Source organism: Emys orbicularis, chromosome 6, assembly GCF_028017835.1.
Source record: "Emys orbicularis isolate rEmyOrb1 chromosome 6, rEmyOrb1.hap1, whole genome shotgun sequence".
NCBI classification, from domain to species: domain Eukaryota; kingdom Metazoa; phylum Chordata; order Testudines; family Emydidae; genus Emys; species Emys orbicularis.
This window is the reverse complement of record NC_088688.1, coordinates 119,672,891-119,692,868: the sequence shown is the minus strand read 5'-3', so window position 1 is coordinate 119,692,868 and position 19,978 is coordinate 119,672,891. Positions and strand designations below refer to the sequence as shown.

Below are 19,978 nucleotides of genomic sequence, written 5' to 3'. Positions count from 1 at the left end.
AATATATTGCATTGATTGGATGCAACTGTAGAGGAGAGGCAGGAATCAGCTTCACAGTTATAGAAATAAAACCCTCATTACACGTTTGTCAACATTTTAAAAAACAAACTTTTTCTGGGAATGTACAGAAATGAGCGCTACCAACTTTGTTAGTAAGTTGGGCTCTTCAAATAAGAAGTATGTCTCATCTGTCAGTTTGTAAGTGGTCAAGTAACGATACTCAGGTTTCAATATGGGTTAAGGGCTGGATCTTTCATCACCAAAATTCCCATGAACCCATACATTCCCAGGAAGTTGTGTGTGTGAAGAGTGCAGGATGGGCCCCAAGGATATATTAAAAGCACACACACAATCAGAAGCTGAGACACCATTCTGAGTAAATGATGAGAGATACAGAGAAGAGAATGTATTGCTAAAATGGAAATGAGGTTGGAACCTTTTACTTTTTTAAGAAAACCATCCAGGAGTTTAGTTGTGCATCAAGTTTCAAGTTGTGAGATATGCAAAGTTGCAGAAACTGCGTAAGATTTAAAGTCAAAGCTTTGTGGCAATCTGGAAACCCAGGAAAAGAAAATCATTCCTTAACATGACACAAAGCAACAGAAAGTTGCAGAGCTAAATGGGATGGGAAGCAACTTCTAATAGAGATGGGGAGGCTTTGGCCCATGGATATGCTGCTATATAATAATAAATAAATAATAAAAGTATTTAACCTTTGTATATCAACTCAGAAGTATTTCATCAAGATGAATATTACTATTCTTTGCTCAAGCTCATACACAGCTGGGAACAGAAACCAGATCTCCTGACTCCCAGTCATGCGTTTGAAGCCACCAGACCACGACCTTCTCATCTAAATATTACACATGCCTAGATCAATGCACACCTATAGCAAATCTATGAAGATAATTTTGAATTACACTGTACTTTTTGCTTCCACATTAGTGAGCATAAGGTAAAATTTTTCTGGTTAAAAGAAATACAGCTTACCTGTGAATCCTTCTGCACATGTGCAGTGATAAGCATTGATGTCATCAACACAAAGTGCTCCGTTCACACATGGGTTGGACCTGCATTCATTTATATCCTCCTCACACAGTAAACCTTCAAGCAATAATAGTTACAAGACACGATATACACAGTATTTTAATACATACATGGTACGTATCCTGTAGTGATCGGTTTTGAAAGCCATAATGGCAAAATATTTCTCATAAAAGGTTATTGAGAGCAGGAGATAAAATCTTTCAAGGATGCAATTCAACGTGAACAGTTGCCCATCCATACACATAGTTACTGAGACTTTGGAGGCAGTGGAGCTCAACGTTTAAAAAGCATTCAGCAGCACATGTATAATTTTAATTCATATTGATTATAAAAAGCTTTTATAGGATAACGTGATATAGGGTATGGACTGCTTAGGTGGAAAATACTAGGTCTTTTTATATCTGTGCATAGAAGGAGGATACCTATTTGATAATCAGCAATTTAATGATAAAATAAGTTAACACCTCGATTCAGCAAGGTACAAAAGCAGGTGCCAGACTTCAAGCATGTGAAAAGTGCTGTTGAGAGAGAAAGAGAGAGAGTGTGTGTGCGTGTCTTCAATAATGTTCCTGTTCTAAGAAAAAAGATGAAAAAGTATCAATTAGGCATCCATAGGATTACTCACATGCTTGAAGTTAGGCAACTGAACAAGTGTCTTGCTGAATCAAGGCCTTAATATATTAGGTTTCATTAGCATTTTCCCACAAAAGTGCCTCATTAATATTTCTTCACTGTTATTCCCTTTTTTAGAACAGAAGTGTTACTACACACACACACCTTGAATATTAATCCTTTTACTTCACAAAATATTCACCTACACCAAAGGTTTTCTCTGTCTAATAATAGGCCAGATTCACCCCTGGAAGTCACTGAAGAAATAAGCATAACCCTAACAGGTCCATTTTATTTATGCAACATGTAACTGACACCCTTACAAAGAGGAGTTATAAAGCAATTAAATCGCTTCTGTCACCTGTATAGCCTGGTTGGCACTGGCAAATGAACACCCCAATGCCATCTTTGCAAACTCCATTATTGAGGCAAGGGGTTGACTTGCACTCATCAATCTCCTTTTCACACTTTAAGCCTAAATTGAAAAACAAAGCAGGATTACAACTGAGAACACAGAAAGAAAGTATAATTAAATCACTCAGAAACACAGAGGGCATTACAGACCATTATCTTTGCTTTAAAAACACAGCAATTTACCAGAGACCTGTGACAATTGCTATCAGAAAGGTACAGTGCAGATCAAGCAATAATAAAATACACGCTGATCAGCTCCAGATCTTCAAACGTAGCACATTTCTACCCTTAAAAAAAAAATCATTGGGGAATATAACATACCCAGTTGCTTTGGAGCAACTGCAGAGCTCACAATGGATACATGCAAAGGCGGACCTAATGGGATTAATGGACTGCAGTGTGAGTTTCTCGGTCCTTGCTGATCACAGTTGTGGTCAAGGGGTGGGATTTTCAAATATATTCAGTCTTGGTCTGATGCTGCTCACATTAAAGTAAATGGGGATGTTACCATTAATGCCAATAGGAGACAATATAGGCCAGAGGTCGGCAACCTTTCAGAAGTGGTGTGCCAAGTCTTCATTTATTCACTCTAATTTAAGGTTTTGCGTGCCAGTCATACATTTTAACGTTTTTAGAAGGTCTCTTTCTAGAAGTCTATAATATATAACTACACTATTGTTGTATGTAAAGTAAATAAGGTTTTTAAAATGTTTAAGAAGCTTCATTTAAAATTAAATGAAAATGCAGAGCCCCCCGGACCGGTGGCCAGGACCCGGGCAGTGTGAGTGCCACTGAAAATCAGCTCGCGTGCCTCCTTTGGCATGCATGCCATAGGTTGCCTACCCCTGGTATAGGCCAACATGAGCCTTTTGAAAATCTCTCTTAGAGAACAAACACTGAGATGAACCATACAACAACAAAGGGAACAGTTCTTCATTTTTTTTTTTAAATGTGAAGAATAATGAATAACCTGTGTCAGCAATAGTGATTTCCATTAATTATATTATCTGCTTTTTCTGCTGGGAGTTATAATTTCCCCTCAGAACAGAACTTTCTAACTACCTCACATGATGAAACAATGTCCCCCTTACATACACACACTTTACCTGTGTATCCAGGTGGGCACATGCAAATGTACCCACTTCCAAGTTGTTTGCATGTGCCATTATTATGGCATGGTTCCAGGAAACACTCATGAAAAACCTGTCACAGATGGGAACAGTACAGTTATCAAAGACGTGGAGATACAACTATGTGTATTACATAGACAAATATCTATTCCAAATCTAAACAGCAAACTACTTCACTGTACCTGGCAAACCTCTAACTCATGGTCATAACCTTTTAGTGCTCCATATGTCTGTGACACAAATTCTGTCTTTATTCATTGACTTGTTCATTACTCTTATGATTTCACTTTCTTTATAGAGTACGTGTATCTTTTGTCTGTAATTGTGTAAAACAATCTCAACTCACAGTTTATAACATAAAATCTAAGTGATGTGCTGAACTGTGAGACTATTCATTAGCAGCAATTTTCCAGCAAGCTTCTACAGCAAGCACCTTCTCTGAGGTCAATTTCCCCCTTAACCATTCTTTGCTCCATGGAGGAAGCATCTAGACAGCTGAAGTTAATACTTGTAATGGGAGTTTTGGGTGCTCTATTTAACAGTTACTAGATGTTTGCAGCTCTTTCTCTACAGAACCTAACAATGACTGACATGTAACAGCATTTAAAAAAAAATGTCTTTACCCCACCATTCTCTAACATTTCTTTTTAATTCCGTTCCTCTCCACAGAGGTTGGTAATGTATCCCTGCCATTAGCCATCTGTAGTTACTGGGAGAGGTGAGTCAGGGCACACTGTGGACTGCATTAGGTCTACAGGCTGTATTTTAGCCACCCCTAATCTAAAGAATACAGAAATAAATACCTGAAGCTAGTGGCATGAAAGGGACTTTTTCAGATGTTAGCATTCTAGTTATTGTTATTTATTTGTACTTTGGTAGCAGGCCTCACTTCAGCAAATCACTCAAGCACGTGCTTAACTAAGTACATGAATGGTACTATTGACTTAAATGGGAAAACTCCCATGCTTGCTGTATTGGGGCCTAAGTTTGTGGACTGCATGTATTATAAGCTAATAGTTCAGGTCTAATTTATCACTTAACAACTTTATTCATGTAATTTAGCTTCTCACAACCTGATTCTGAGACAGGGTGGTCTTTTCTGAGTTACAACAATGGGGGCCTTTCATGCAAACCCACAGTCCTGGGAATAGTCTCCACTCATGTGAGTGATCCCATGTATTTTGAGAGGGCTAATCACAGGAGAAAGGATTTGCAGAATGGGTCATACTTGACTTATCTGACATCTCTTCTTAAATTTATATAAATCAAAACAAATAAATGAAAATAAATACTTCGGAACCAGAACCTGGAAGCCAGAAGTAATCTCCTGGAAGACTAAAATGAAAAAGAGACCAAATAAAAGAGACACTGATCACCAGCATAGGAGCTACTGATCAGATGAGGGGCAGACCTGCCAACTGCAAGGAGTTGGGGGTTTTATGTTTTTTTTTTAAATAAAAGTTTAGTGACATTTTTTATGTCAGGCTAATGTTATCATGCTTCTAAATCTAAGACTGCCTTTGACTGGATCAAATCTCCTTCTCCCAAATACTACTGTTCTATTATTGTAGTAGAATTTTAAAATACAATATTTTAGTGAATCACTATTAAATTATCATTGAGTGGAAGAGATTATTAGAAAATGTGAATACAGTTTTTTTATTTCTGCTGCATAATTAAGGACTAATATATATATATATATATATATATATATATATATATATATATATATATATATATATATATATATAAGCCAGCTATGGAGTTATAGGGCACAATGTTTGATCACTTTAATCAAATAAAGGTAGCCCCCATGGTAATTATAGCTGCCTAGTTTGGAAAGTAAACTCAGTATCACAATTATATTCTGGAAGGCATTAGCCATTTAATATTGGCATCAGATACTCTGTTTCTTCCATTACAGCTAGCATCATTCAAAAAAAAAAAAAAAATCTTGTCCTTGCCTGACTGCTGACTTTGTACTGCTTGCTGATATTTTCTGGAGAGACTGGTACCATTACACTCTCCTCGGCCGCTGTGAAAGTAGAGCCAAAACCTAAACAGGATTATTATGAAAGCAGCTGTTAATGCAGCTTGACAAGACCCTAATTGCATTGCATTGATGCATTTAAAAAATGCTATGAGGGAAGTGGATTTGTGGGAATAAATACCAAAACTTACAGTAAAAACACAGTCAATTCCAAAACATGAACATCTATAATAAATGAAGAAAGGGTGGGGAACTGTGGTGAATTCACTCGTTAGATTTATTCCTCTCCAGTCCTGACTTAGAGCTTAGATGGTCACATAAATCACGTTAGTCTGTCTACCTCAAGGTAGTTTTTATAGGCCAAAGGCAAAACTCTCATTTTTTCCAATGGGGTTACAATCTAGGTTCTCTTAGGGAACCTTAATCCATATCACACAATCATCCACAATTGGGTGTGACTGTCAGCTTCTGATAACTCAGAGATAACCCAGGAAAGGACTAGCACGGGTGCTGCATTGGTAGAAATATGTGGCGAACATTGTGGAAGGAGAATGGTCTATTCTTCCTTTGAATGGACCCAATTTTCCCTAAGGGCCAGATCCTGCTCCCCCTCAGTCACATTCTCTGGAGAAAATTAATCAACTTACTTGAACAGTCTGTGATGGATCTGGCACCAATGATCGTAGTTGTCCCATAAAAGGGACAAGATAAGCAATAGGACTTTCCTGGGTCTGGTTGATAGTAGTCCCGGGGGCAGGGGTAGCAAGGCATTAAACCAGAGCGAGAGAATTCCCCTGCTGGACAAGGTACTGCAAAGTGCAAAACAAACTCTAATGACTGCTGGCTCCTACTGCATGATCTTTTCCTCACCATCATAAGGCAGTTTTTGCCTTAGTCCTACAAGACTAGGCCAATAATCATGAGAATTTCACAACCAAAATGTGTGCTTATTTAAAGGGTCACTCAGGTTAACTATGGCCCCAAATAAGCTCTTTATAAAACCAGAGAAATGTTTCCATGTAATCTTTGTTCCTACGTAGACAGTTCTCAAATTCAACCAAACACCCCACACTGCAGTCCTTGCAATGCACAAACATATTTTCAACAAGGTCAACACCTGGAGACAGATTCTCTTCCCTGTCCCACTCTCACTGTGGACTGTTCTCCTCATGAGCCCTTGGGGTGCGACTGCCCCAAAGGGGCCTAGGCCAAGACAGAACCCATTGACGGTAGTTTACTTTTGAAAGCAGACTCAGTAAAAACTGAGTAAGGCCCTCAGGATTTTGACTCACAAAATGACTGGCTATTGCCTGCACGATTGTTACAAAACATCTAGTAGTGTTTTCTATAAATAAAAAAGAAAACATTTTATTATCACATCGCCATCTGGATATCTGACACAGGGTTTACCCTAGAATTCTGTGTGCATACAGCACAACCCCATCTCTGAAATCTTTCAGAAAAACAGGTGTTTGATATGCAGCAAAAAATTATGTACACTGCTGCTGGGTGACATAACTGCACTGCAGTCAGCCAGGAGCTGCAGGTAACCTGAGGTCAGATAAATGGGGCTATCGTGGATGGTATTTAGCAACATTTTGTTTTCAGGAATTTCACTGGCCTTATCTTCACAAACCTCCACATGCTGAGATATCCACAGCTCCTCTTTTCACTGTTGACATGTTTTCTGGACAGGCGATGCAGTTCTTAGATCCAAATACAGGTTGATATGTGCCAAGAGGACATGACTCACAGGTTTCAAGACCATTAGGTGAGTACGTTCCCTGCTTGCACTGAGCTAAAAGGCAAAATAATACATAAAGATTAGGCATAAGGCTAAGCAATATCTAACATAAAGTATGTCTCCTGTCCCTTAAAAATAAAGGTAACACTTTATAATATATTGACACGCAATCCTTGAAAGAAAGAGCTACCAGGACATTTGTAAACCAGAAGACGATGCTCTGTGCAGTGTTAAGCAAAGTACAGAAAGCACATAGCATCAATCCCCTCTCTAAATGCATTTAATTTATTCTGAGGTTGTTCATTAATTTCATGGACACATCTAAACCACAGGCTGTACAATGAAATGTGCAACGCACAGAATAAAGAAAATGCAATTCTGTGATGGCTGGTGGGCTGCAAATTACTGATAGTGTATTTGCAAGATATAAACTCGTTATAGTGTATTATATTCCAATCTGCTGCAGATTGTTTATTGTTAGCAATTCATATTTTAACTAACAAAGCCAATTAAACAACAGTAACTAGAAAATACCAATCGTTATTTCATATACAAGGTGCAAAGTGAGAGCTCTCTTGTGGCTTCGAGGCAGAACGGTGCAAGGTGGGACACAGAAATGACAGTGCCAAGAGGTATTATTGCTTGGGAGGTGTAGAGGATGTTGGCAGGGAGACGTGTACTAAGATGTAGCACTATGTATACACTTCCCTTTCAGTGTTGCAACATGCACTCTCTCAGCCTGTGAATATTAACTGGGGCAAAGAGGTCCCTGGCTCTCAACCTGTCGAGCTACACCACCTTTCAGGTGTCAAGCACTGCTGGCCCTAGCAGCCTGCTCCACTGACACTTAAGAGGTACAAGCAATGGCATTCTAGATATCTTCTCAATACCTTGGTATTCTCCCCTCCCCATATGTACCCACACAGGAGCAAAAGCTATAAAGTAACACAACAATCCATTTAATTTTCTATGGTGCTATTCTAGTTACATTTTGCAATGCTCGGTAGTTTCAAGCATTAGAAGTCAACTTTAAAAGCGATTTTCTGAATGCTGAGCTCGCACCTTTACATTCAGAGATACTCCTGGAGTGGAGGTATTCGGTATAACTACCGGATGGGCAACTTTTGCATTCCAGCTGCCCTTCCTCATCTTGATAGGATCCAGTCCAGCAGCTTTCACAAGTGCGGTGCTCCAGAGAATAATAGGTACCCAAAGGGCAGTTAACTGGGATTTCAGAGAAGCAAAAAATAAAACACAGGTTAACCATGGAATACCTGACAATAAGCAGATGCTCTTCTTGGTATTTCAGGGCAACTCCATTTAGCCTAACTCGCTTTATCTCAATCTTGGCTATGTGGATTCAGTGACATCTGTGCAACCTCACTGACATGACTGGGTTTGCATAGGGGGGAACTGACTGGAACTTTGTAAACATTTGTATTCATGATGCATAGGAAGGAATGGACTGTCTCTCCCTGCCTGAGGGGAGAGTGGGTGATTCCCTGACTCCATCTCCATCCTTAGAGGTTTTTAAGGCTTGGCTTGACAAAGCCCTGGCTGGGATGATTGAGTTGGGGTTGGTCCTGCTTTGAGCAGGGGGTTGGACTAGCTGACTTCCTGAGGTCTCTTCCAACCCTAATCTTCTATGATCTATGAATAGGATCCAGCTCACTCTCTCTCTCTCTCTCAGCTATGCTGGAATGGCAGGGCTAACCGTAGTAAAGGCTGTGAATAATCATTTTCATCAGCAGTGTGAATCAATGTGATCAAGTTCATACAGGGAGCAGAACTGTTAGGTAAGGCGTATTTTTACATAGCCATTTTTTGGAGCAGCCCACCCTTCAGAAAGCAGACTGCACAAAGCATTAGATAATAAATTGCTTTGGCAGGTCTCAGCTACCGCAATCCTGTGATGCCTGTGCCAATACCCCATTCCAAACAAATATCTCCCCAAAACTTTTTTTTTTTTTTTTTTAAATCACATATACAGGATATAAGGCCCAGGAGATACAGAGCTTTTGGCTTACCGCACATTCGCCCTCTCAGAACTGAACCTGGTCTGCAGAACAGAAAGGCTTTCTCAGTTTCCAGTGAGTTGCTGTCAGCTACAACCAGTTCTGAGGCAAACTGAAAAGAATACATGGGTTCCTTTTTGAGTGTCCTTTTCAGCCTGTTTGTGATAGTCTCTAGAGTTTTAAGAAGCCGCTGCTGGTTTTCTGATTCCACACTATCATTCCTTTCATTGGGCAACGGCACACTAGCTGGAATATAAAAAGAAACCACAGGCATACACAGTGTGTTACAGATTTTATTGCTATTCAGGCCGCAGTAGTCTATAAGAGTGGACCAAAAAAGCAGTGATCATTGTTACTATGGTCAACGGGAATTGACCACACAAACCCACGTTGTACCAAAATGTAAAGTGGGCAATATATAGTATATATAGTGCTGACCACACAAATATGCTACCCAAGAAATGAGCGAGTGAGAAAATGTGACTATAAACTCAGTGAGAAGCCTGTAGCCTGCATTTCCTGCTGGCTTCATGAACTCCAGACAATGTAATATTTTGTTAAGAGTAAATTATAAAAAGGAGGAGCAGGAAAGGGAAGTTTTTCCTCACCAGTGATATTAAATATTAACTTAATTTTGTGATCTGTCATTGGAATGTTGAGTTTTTTGTGTCTCTTGACCCGGGAGGGCGCTGTTTTCACAGCGCCAGAGAGAGGCGTTTGTAGCTGTTCCTCCTGCACAATGTCAAGGAAGTCATCGTAGGAATAATCCAGACGGTTTGCTGCGCCCCAGCCACCGGGTCCTGCAACAAGAAGCAAAAGTGGTCGGAAGGGAGTTCTGCCTCCATGCTCATTCAGGCCTTTGGTTCATTCCCAAGAGTGCCAACAAGTGCCACCGCATAGTGGTTTCTGAGATGTGGGCATCTGTCCAGGAGGAACTAGACCCTCACACTCATTTCATGTAGGAGACTGAATAGCTGTGAGATTAACACATCTGGTCACTGCTGAACTGGGTCTCACTCATATAAATCCTCTAGTGGCAAAAGGCTCCACCTCCAATCCCCTTAGCTATCCAGTCCATATTAAGCATATTGGGTCAAATTTATACCTGGTGTTACACCCCTAAAGTTATAAATTGTACCATATATTCATTTGGCCTGGACTGTTTAAATAAGTGGTTCTGTACGTAAAGTGTCTTTTTATAATGGTTGGAATTGAAGAACTTTTGCCTGTTCCATTCAGCATTTCTTTTTAGAAAAAAAAGGAAGTATAAATAATCTTTGCATATAACTGAGCATCGTTATTTAGATTATAAGTAACTAATGGCAAATTAACCCCAGAACCTTGGAATTACGTTCTGTGACTATTTCATAACTGATCTTTTAAACTATTGTCGCTAAAGAACATGAGCCAAATTCTGATCTCAGCTACACAGATGTAAATGTGGAGAAATTCCAGAGACATCAGTGGAGATTTAATCATTGTTTCCTCCTAACGACCGTCAGTCACTAACCAAGGCCCCAATCCTGCAGTCTTAAGCACACAGTTATCCTTACTTACTGCTAATATGTAAACTTGTGCACATATGTCAGGTTTGATTTAAATCAGTGACAAAAATGAAAGACTCCCCTCAGTTACATTAACAATTCCCAGAATCACCCTGTCTCCTTCTTCAATGTTTTGGTTTCAAAATGTATGGTTTTTGAAAACCCGTTTTCTTTCAAGACTAGCCAAACAGTTTCATAGTTTTATTGTTCTTGTATAGTATGAGGCACCTTAGTCATCTTTTCCCCAACATGTGCAGTGTATGAAACAGACAGGCTACTGTAATATTTTCTCAGATCTACTGTTTAACTGTTTAGTGTCTCAAGTGCTCTGTAATTATTTTCTTTAAATCTTCCACACAGCATGCTTAAATCTACAAGAGCTAAATGTACCCACCACACCATGGTTTAGCAGAGCTAAATGTATTTAAACCACATTAAACCTTTATGGCTAGCAAGCGACACAGTAATTAAATTACCAATTGCAAATCCATTTTCATAGTCATAATTATATTCTAGGCAATGTTTCTGTGGCAAATCCTCCAATCTGCAGTCAATGTCATCGACATCATTACAGAACGATGGGACCTGTAAATAGAAATAGACAAGCTATTAAACAAACAGACTAACATATAATCTAATCTCAGGACAAAGTACCCAGTCTTGCCTGTTCTCTGACATCAGATTTCATCCTGCATAGCTATTACAATCAAACCGTTTAAATCTCGTGCGTTCAGGATTTCCTCTCACCTTTGTGGGAACTTGTGCAGTGTCAGAATTCTTGCAAGGATATATGCACAATAAGGAAAATCACTTGAGAGGAAGAATAGTTTTGTATTAAAGCACAAAATGGAATGATCTAGATCCTAGTCCCAGCTCTAGCTCTGTGTGTCTTTGGGTAATTGCAAGGATATATGCACAATAAGGAAAATCACTTGAGAGGAAGAATAGTTTTGTATTAAAGCACAAAATGGAATGATCTAGATCCCAGTCCCAGCTCTAGCTCTGTGTGTCTTTGGGTAATTCATTTAACTTCGCTGGGCCTCTATTTTACAAAATAAGGATAACAGTACTTCCCAATGCCACCATGGTGTAGGTGCTTAACTCATTAACATCTGTAAAGCTTTGTAAGATCCTCAGATGGAAGTGCTATAAAAGTGCAGAACTATTTGCTTTTAGGCCTGGTGATTTATTGTTCAAAAGATTCATTTCCCCACTGGAGTATGCTTTAAAGTACAATTCACTGTTTCACTTAAGTGGGTTTATAATATTATAGACAGAGATCTTACTAAAATACTGCTGAACATAGTAGGTTGCAGATGAAGAAAGCTTTCCTGTGAAACCAATGGAAATTTACAGTAATTTGATCCTACTGGGAGATTTTATTAGCCCTAAACAAAACTGCAAGTCTCTCCTCAATAAAACCTTACAATAAAAGACGGTGTTACAGCGAGAGTAGATTGTAACATGCTGTACCATCACACTGTACAAAAGAAAATAGGCTATAAAATTAAAGAGGAAAATATTTTCTGCGCTGCAGTGAATTCACTATATCCATTTGGTATAATTTCATAGCAGGGTAATGGATGGGAGAAGAAGAATGGAGATGATGTGATTTATCTCCATAGTTTGCATGCAATTTGAAGCCTGAACATTTGGACTGAATGTGGGTTGAGCATGGAGGGGACGCAGAGGTAAAATCCACCTGCATTGTGAGGCCAGGTGTGAAGCTGCTCTGCTTTAACAGCCGTAGCCTTTTCATGCGAGTTGCATGGGTATTGTCTCGGGCTAGGGCCAACAAAAAGACACAGAAGAGGCAAAGGCATCATTGCATAGCTGTTCAACCTGCATTCCCCTTGTGCAACTTCTAGCAGGTGCTTAAGCAGTGCAGAGAACTTTGCACAGAACTTCCATGGCTAAGGGAGAATTGCCCCCTCAATGAAGGGAGTGGTGACCACGTCAGAGCTGAATGCAGGGGCAGCTGAGCTTTCTTTGATTTAACCCAGTCTGTTGCTTTTCAGGATATCCTTCCTGCAGGATGTGTCCAAGGAAGTGGCTTTTGTTAGCATTTACTTTCTCCCCCTCGCCTCTCACTAGGCGCTTATCCCTGTGGCTTGTGTGTTTGGAAGCTGGTGATTTATTTTTTTCCCCGTTGGATCACTGCTGGGATTCCAAGAGTCTTTGGAAATGGATTGGACATATTTAAATGGACTTTTGGATTTGCTTTCTCCAGCTTATTGCACTTTAATGTAAATGCTTGGGCAGATCTTCAAGTGTTTTTCACCAGTCAACTGGAGTTCTTATGTTCAGTATTCCATGCTTGTCATTTTAGCTAATGTTTTTACTCGGCACTTTGGGCTCACGCACAGTTGATAATATGCTATCAAAGAGGAGGAATGGAAGGAAAACCAGCCAGGATCTTCCACAGAAAGAAAATAAAGCTGAGCCAATAGGAGGGAACGACACAGATGTCTTCAATCAGAGAATGACTCTGAAGTCTTGCGTATGTCCTGCACCATTCAGAGCGTGGCATCAGGTGACTGCAGTGACTCAGAAGTCTTTGGGGTATGTGAGCCAAATAAAATTGTATGACAATGAGGGCTGCTGGGCTGGGGGGTTGATGATGCTTCTGTGGGGAGAAGATGCTTTGGTTGGTGGTGCTTTTCTCTTCTCCCCTCTGCGTTGTCCTCTACCCACACAGCCCTCAGTTCTGGGGCAGCACTGGTTCAATCGGCAGGGAAGCAGATTCCAAAGCCCCTCGAAGTACTGCTTCTTCTGCCTGGAGCCACGCAATGGACAAGTGTGGGGAAGAAAGGGGCCGAGGATCTGCTCTGGGATGATGGACAGGAGTGTATAGAGCTGGGGTGGAGGCAGGAGACACAGAGGGACAAGGGAGCATGCTACTCCTTCGCATCCAGCATACCTGGGTCCTAGTGAGTTTGCTGCTTTCTCAGATGGTACAGTGCAACTTACTTGCAACCCTCTCATAACCCGCTTCAAGACTGTGTCCCACTGGTTGTGAACTACTGGCCTGAGCACAGATCAGGACCCAGCAGGTCACCAGGCCTGACAACAGTGTGCTCTGTGGCTTGAGCAGGTCACCCAGGCATTCAGCATACAAGTTCAAAGAAAGTTCAGCAGATAAATCTGTCTTTAGGTGGCCAGGTTTTCAAAGATGTTGAGTACTGGGAGCTCTTATTGATTATAATATCAGCGATCAGGATGCCACAGCTCGGAACAGAAGGCTAATAATTTAGGTACCGACTTCTGGATTTAGGTGCCTAAATTTAGGCCCCAGATTTGAATTTTTTGCCATAGTCCCCGAATGTCAAGAAAAGTGCTATATTGGGGGTGCAGGGTGGGGTTTGCAAAAGCATCAAAGGGTGCATCAACACAGCCCATGGAAGCGAACCTCCCAGCCTGGGTCAACCCAACAGACGTGGGTTAGCGGGGCTAGTGCCCTAAAAATAGCTGTGCAGACAGCCCTTTGAAGTTGTGGCTTAGGCTGGAGTTCGGCTCTCAAGCCCACCCCCCCCTCCCTACACTTCAGTGCCGAAGTGGCAATTTTAAAGCGCTATCTACCCAGCTATTTTCAGAGCCCCGCTGGCTTGCTCCTGCCTGCTGTGTAGACACCCTAAATGACTTAGGGGCACAAATCCCATTGTAAATCCATAGGATTTGGGCTCCTAAGGGCTCGTCTATACAAAAACACTTAATATGCAGCAATCTGGGGGTGTAAACAGGAGTAGATCAAAGCGCACAGTAGATCAAAGTGGAGCCTTTATAATGCAGCAGCAGGGTCCACACGGACACTTAGTGCGGGTAGATATATACTCAGGGTTCAAATAGACAAGCCCTAAGTCACAAGGCACTTTTGAAAATCTTACCACAACTCCAAGACAAAGACTACGGTTAACTCTCCGATTTATGGATGCAAACAACGGTACGAGGGTTTGCACAGCAATCCCTACAATAACAAACCAACGAACTTTGCCTATAATGGAGACATTTTATATTTTGAAATGGAACAGACTTCCCTTTCAAGTGTCTAAGGGATACAGTAAAAGAACAGTTAGGAAAAAAATGACAACATATTGGTAAAAAAGGTTTATGAAAAATGAAAGAGTATTACTAACCTACCATTTTACCAAGCGCACTCTGAAAAGCCTCAGCAAAGCTTTTTAGAAGGTTGCTGTCATCACATCGCGTTGCTCTGTAGAGCATCTCAAAAGACTTGAACCCATGATTTGCAAAACGATTTACTGAAAAGAGTTGGGGAAAGACGCTTTTATTGTTTGTGATTTTAGAGTAACAGTTTCAAAAGGATACTATGGACAGGATTATACTAAAATTATCTGAACTCAATGGGTTATCTTTAAATATAGGTCACAACAGAGGAATATAAGGACAGAAGAAAAAGCTGGTAAACTTGACTGTTACAATAAAATATATCCAACTACTTTCATCAGATAGAGCACAATGTGGCAACAACTGAAATCCATGGATAGTAATTACATTTCCAGTACACACACTGTATTGAACAATTTAGTGTAGAAGTTCCTAGCTATTAAATATCCATTGTTGACATGATTCAGCATTTTCCTAATGGAAAAGAATCTGTTAGTTTTATGGATTTTTTTTTTAAACCATCAAACCTTTTAGCATGTATTTTTGAATACACCTGAGAGGGAGAAATTAATGCTTATTACTAATACAGCTTGGCTCCAAATGCAAAATTCTGATTCAGATTTCAAGCAACCCAAAACTCTGGGGTATTCAGATCAAGGATTTTGGGTTGACCCATAATTAGAACACCCTGACTTGTGCTGATGTCTATGGGGGCTACTTGTATGAGAAACGGAGTGTACAATCCATCACAAACATTGGCTTCATTTGAAGTATCTGGATCTATATTCAGATTTGGATTTCATATGACATCAGAGTTTGGCGCTGTCCAAGCTGAGGTTTTGATTGGACACATCTCAAATTAGAAACTTCTGATAAATACTGGTTGGATCACAATTTGGTTAAGATCAAGGGACTATATTTTGTGAAGTTATTTTTAATGCATTTTAATTTGCACAACTGCACTGGAATTTTGGCTGGGTTGAGAGAGTCTAGCTTGCCATAGATCAAAAAAACTTTTGTAAACAGCTTATTAAAGCTTCGTTATCCATTCCTCCAGTTGTAACAACACCGGTAGTCTAGACCAGGGGTTCTCAAATTGTGGGTCAGGACCCCAAAGTGGGTCACAACCCCGTTTTAATGGGGTCACCTTGGTTGGTGTTAGACTTGTTAGGGCCCAGGGCTGAAGCCGAAGCCCAAGCCCCACCTCCTGGGGCCGAAGCCATAGGCACTGACTCCATGAGTACTCCGGGGCTGGAGCACCCATGGGGAAAAAATGGTGGGTGCTTAGCACCCACTGGCAGTTCCACGGGTCAGCACCTCCCCCTCCCTGCAGCGCCTCCTGGCCACCGGCGGGCCCCCTCAATCAGCGCCTCCCCTTCCCTCTCCACGCCTCCTGCTTGCTGTGAATAGCTGTTTCGCGGCATGCAGGAAGCTGGGAGGGAGGGAGGAAGAGCTAGGATGTGGCGCGCTCGGGGAAGGGGGCATAACTGGGCAGGAAGAGGTGGAGTGGGGGCAGGAAGAGGTGGGGCCTTGGGGGAAGGGGTGGAGTAAGGGCAGGGCCTGGGGCAGAGCCAGGGGTTGAGCACCCCTCTGCACTTTGAAAAATCGGCGCCTGTGGCCGAAGCTGAAACCCAAGGGTTTCAGGCCTGAGCAACAGGGCTCAGGCTTCAGCTTCAGTCCTGGGCGGCGGAGCTCAGGTTACAGGCCCCCCCTTCTGGGGCTGAAGACCTTGGGCTTGGGCTTGTCCCCTCTTTCCCCCCAAGGCGGTGGGGCTCGGGTGGGCTCAGGCTTCGGTGCCCCCTCCTGGGGTCATGTGGTAATTTTTGTTGTCAGAAGGGGGTCACGGTGCAATGAAGTTTGAGAACCGCTGGTCTAGACAAATTATTTCAACCTGCTTTTTTTTTTTTTTTTAACCAACATGCCATGCAGATTTTGTTTCCATTGCTATCTTGTAAACCCCAAAGACTCAAATTTATTATTATATTTTATCCAGTTTATGAAACAATATATTGTAATCCTAAAACCCTTTTTGTACAAGGCTCTTAACAGTTCAGGGGAAGGGACAATAGAAAATTTATCATGTCAAACAGTTATAATTTCTAGTTATTGAATCACATTCCAAACTATAAATATTGTTGGAGACATTACAAGCTCATTTTAGAGCAGAAAAACAAAAGTTAATAATCAAAGTAAAACTCACAAGAGCAGTCAGGCCATTCAGTAGAATATGGTGGTTTCCAGATACCATCCTCATAGGCACAATAGTAGTTTTCAGTTGACGCTGCTGTAAAGTTATAACCATCCATGCAGCGTAATGTGCAGTTAACACCTGCTTCGTCTTCAATGCATATAAAATCCCCATGCTCTGGGGTAAAGGAAATTTCACAGGGAGAACCTGTGAAAAAATATATTCCGTTCACATAAGGATCGCTTTTAGAGTAATATAAACAAGTACACAGGAAACCCTGAGGGATAGGATTTTCAAAGCACTTGGTTTAATTCTGCTTCCCCTGAAATCAACAGGAGTATTACTATTGACTTCAATGGAAGGAAAATTAGGCAAATGTTAAGCACTTTTGAAAATCCCATCGTGGGAGTTTAAAATCCAGAAATGCAAAGGTTGAAAAAAAAATCAAGCACCAAAAGCGTGGAAATGCAAAACTGAAAGCCCTGTATGCTTTTGCTTAAAACTGGGGTCTCTCTTTAGAGCATGCTAAATTATTCATCTATTAACATAATACATAATATTAACTAGAACCTTTTACACAACCGTACACACAGTAAGTTACAGTACATTACATATAGTACCTGATTCTGATGTCAATCAGCCTTACACTGGTGGAATTCTATTGACTTTAGTGGAGTTACTCCTGATTTATGCTAGTGTATAAGTGATCAAAATCAGACCTATAATCTTCAGATTTGGGCAGATTTTTAAAGCCTCAGTAAAATATAATTAACAAGCCAAGTGTGAAGAAAATAGGTTTATAGTAGTTTTCAAATTGTTAGTGTTTGACGTTCAGTGGCTAAGAGTTTGAGATGATACTGAGTTTGAAATATCCAAGAGCTTGAAATAAAGCCAAATCAGAGAACAAGTGAAGTGAGCCTAATGTTCTAAACCCCAATATCTTTGAATCAATTAAAAAAATTGAATTAAGTTTCACTTTGAAGTCTCTCAATATTCATAATTTTGAAACAACCAAATTTGTATTATTCAAACTTGGCTTGTTCTGTAGATCTCACTGAGACTTAAAAATCATTCCAAATCTGAAGACTGTATGTACTCCTGTAACTTACTGTTTCTAAGGATAGACACAAAATTCCAGTTTATACAATATTAAATATTGTATTAATTAAATAATTTACCATGATGTAAAAGTGAGACCCAGTTTTAAGGCGTACGCAGTAGGGGGCCAAGTTAAAGTTGAATTTTCAACCGTAAATCTGCATTTGCTAACTTCTGAGTGATTGATTTTCCTAACTGATTGTTGGCCCGCTGGTTGGGGCTCTCTTTCTCCCCCCCCCCGCTTTTTTTCCTCCATATAATACATACCCCCATACTTATGCACACTTATACATGTGTAAACTCAATTATAAAGGCTAGAAAGTGTTCCGTTTCCTGTTAGGATATTAGCAGTTTATTAAAAAAAATCTGTCCAGAGAAATCTTCCATTCTGCTGAACAGAAAGTAGACCACATTTTAGGCTATGCTTCTTGTTGACAAATAATTGGACAACTGCCTGAAGTTTTATTGGACTTCTGAGTAAAATCTTTAGTGGCTTTTATACCTATTTTGAATGTATGGAGTACACTACTCTGTTACTCCAGAGTTTTGCCATATAACTCAATTGATTTTATTGATCGACCTGATTTCACTGGAGTTACGCTGGTGTAAAACAGTGAGACTGGAATGCAAAAGCACATTGGTGCTGTATACATATGCACATTTATAACAAGTATTATATTACACACACACTTGTTACTTACCAGTGAATTATTCATAGCACTGAACATTAAACTGACTGATGGTGACTGATATGTATAATTGCATTTTTACCAGTACTACATAATTTTGTGTCAATGGCCAGAAGACGATCAAATAACAAACCTTTGATGACAATGTGGATCTCACATGTCCTGTTATTTCCTGAGGGGTCTGTGGCAGTGTATTGAACTGTTGTCTCTCCTTTGAGGAAGAGATCTCCAGGTGAATGACTTTTAGTGATAGTCAGGGCCGCTCCTAGAGTTGTTTAAAAAAAATCAATGAAAAGGTTTTTCTGGCCTAGTATATTGCAGCTGTCCCTACAGAGGCTGACTACACAATGGACAATTTAGACTTTTTAATTTTCTCGGTAACAGATGTGCTCAACCATGGTAAGCACTGAATCAAACCTGTTCAAACTGGTATGTTGCTAAAAAATGATATCCTAATCCCAGGGGTGCCATGTAGGAACTGTATGGACCTAACCACTCTTCGGCTGTTTCGAATATTCTTGAGCTGCATTATCTCACCTGAGTTGTCCGAGAACTGAGGCTCCTCCCATGTTGCTCTGTACTCGTTCTCCAATACCTGAATTGGAGGTGGAGATCTGCATCTATCGATTACAGGGGATTCTACATCTAGAGAAGTTGAAGAGACAGCGTGAAATTTGATCACAGAACAGTAGACAAGTCATGGGTCAAACTCAGAGGTGATGTGAAGGGTGTTTTAAGTTCCACATCTGTAAAACTGGATAAGTGGGTGTGTGTTTGAGAGTAAGCTGCTGTAATATATATGCCAAAAGAATGGAAGTGCAGGGTTAGACCAGGAAAAGCATCAGAAGATAAATTAGGGAGAGTGGCTTTATTTTAAACTCTCTGGTTGAATGTCTTTCCTGCACAGTCCCACCCTTGGGCTGCCTTGTTGAGCAATGTAAACTATCTTACGCCCACTAAATAATGTATAATTTACTCCACTGTTTATTGTGCCTCTGAGGTTGGTCCATTGTCAGAAAAATTTACCAACAGTCTCCAGTTGACCAACAAGACTTTGGCTCAAGCTACGTAAACAGCCACTTAAGTTTCCTAAAGCAGTGGTTTTCAACCTGTGGATCACGGACACCAGGAGGTCTGCTGACCCCCATCTAAAATTTCCAAATGGGTCCATATCGCCATTTAAAATTTTTTAGGGGTCCGCAAATGAAAAAAGGTTGAAAACCCACTGTCCTAAAACAACTGAGCTATCCTTGATAGAACACAGATAGTCACCAATTCATAATACCTAATTCACTGACTTTATCCGAGCGCTGGCTCTGACTGAGTTTAGAGATTAAAAATAACAGCAGACACCAAGGTATCAAGCCAAACACACACCAGAA

General features: G+C 40.5%; 1 protein-coding gene across 1 annotated transcript in view; it reads right to left on the bottom strand.

Annotated features, from left to right (window-relative positions):
• The window catches only part of SVEP1 (sushi, von Willebrand factor type A, EGF and pentraxin domain containing 1), a 169,305-nt gene that overhangs the window by 79,709 nt on the left and 69,618 nt on the right, over positions 1-19,978 (bottom strand). The window contains exons 10-23 of the mRNA XM_065406573.1: positions 19,134-19,241; positions 18,730-18,861; positions 16,822-17,016; positions 14,634-14,755; positions 10,973-11,081; positions 9,561-9,752; positions 8,965-9,198; positions 8,000-8,161; positions 6,830-6,991; positions 5,841-6,002; positions 5,168-5,259; positions 3,180-3,276; positions 2,021-2,134; positions 991-1,104 (exon numbers count right to left, since the gene is read on the bottom strand). Coding sequence (XP_065262645.1) covers positions 991-1,104; positions 2,021-2,134; positions 3,180-3,276; positions 5,168-5,259; positions 5,841-6,002; positions 6,830-6,991; positions 8,000-8,161; positions 8,965-9,198; positions 9,561-9,752; positions 10,973-11,081; positions 14,634-14,755; positions 16,822-17,016; positions 18,730-18,861; positions 19,134-19,241 — 1,995 coding nt within the window. The remainder of the gene's footprint in view (positions 1-990; positions 1,105-2,020; positions 2,135-3,179; positions 3,277-5,167; positions 5,260-5,840; positions 6,003-6,829; positions 6,992-7,999; positions 8,162-8,964; positions 9,199-9,560; positions 9,753-10,972; positions 11,082-14,633; positions 14,756-16,821; positions 17,017-18,729; positions 18,862-19,133; positions 19,242-19,978) is intronic.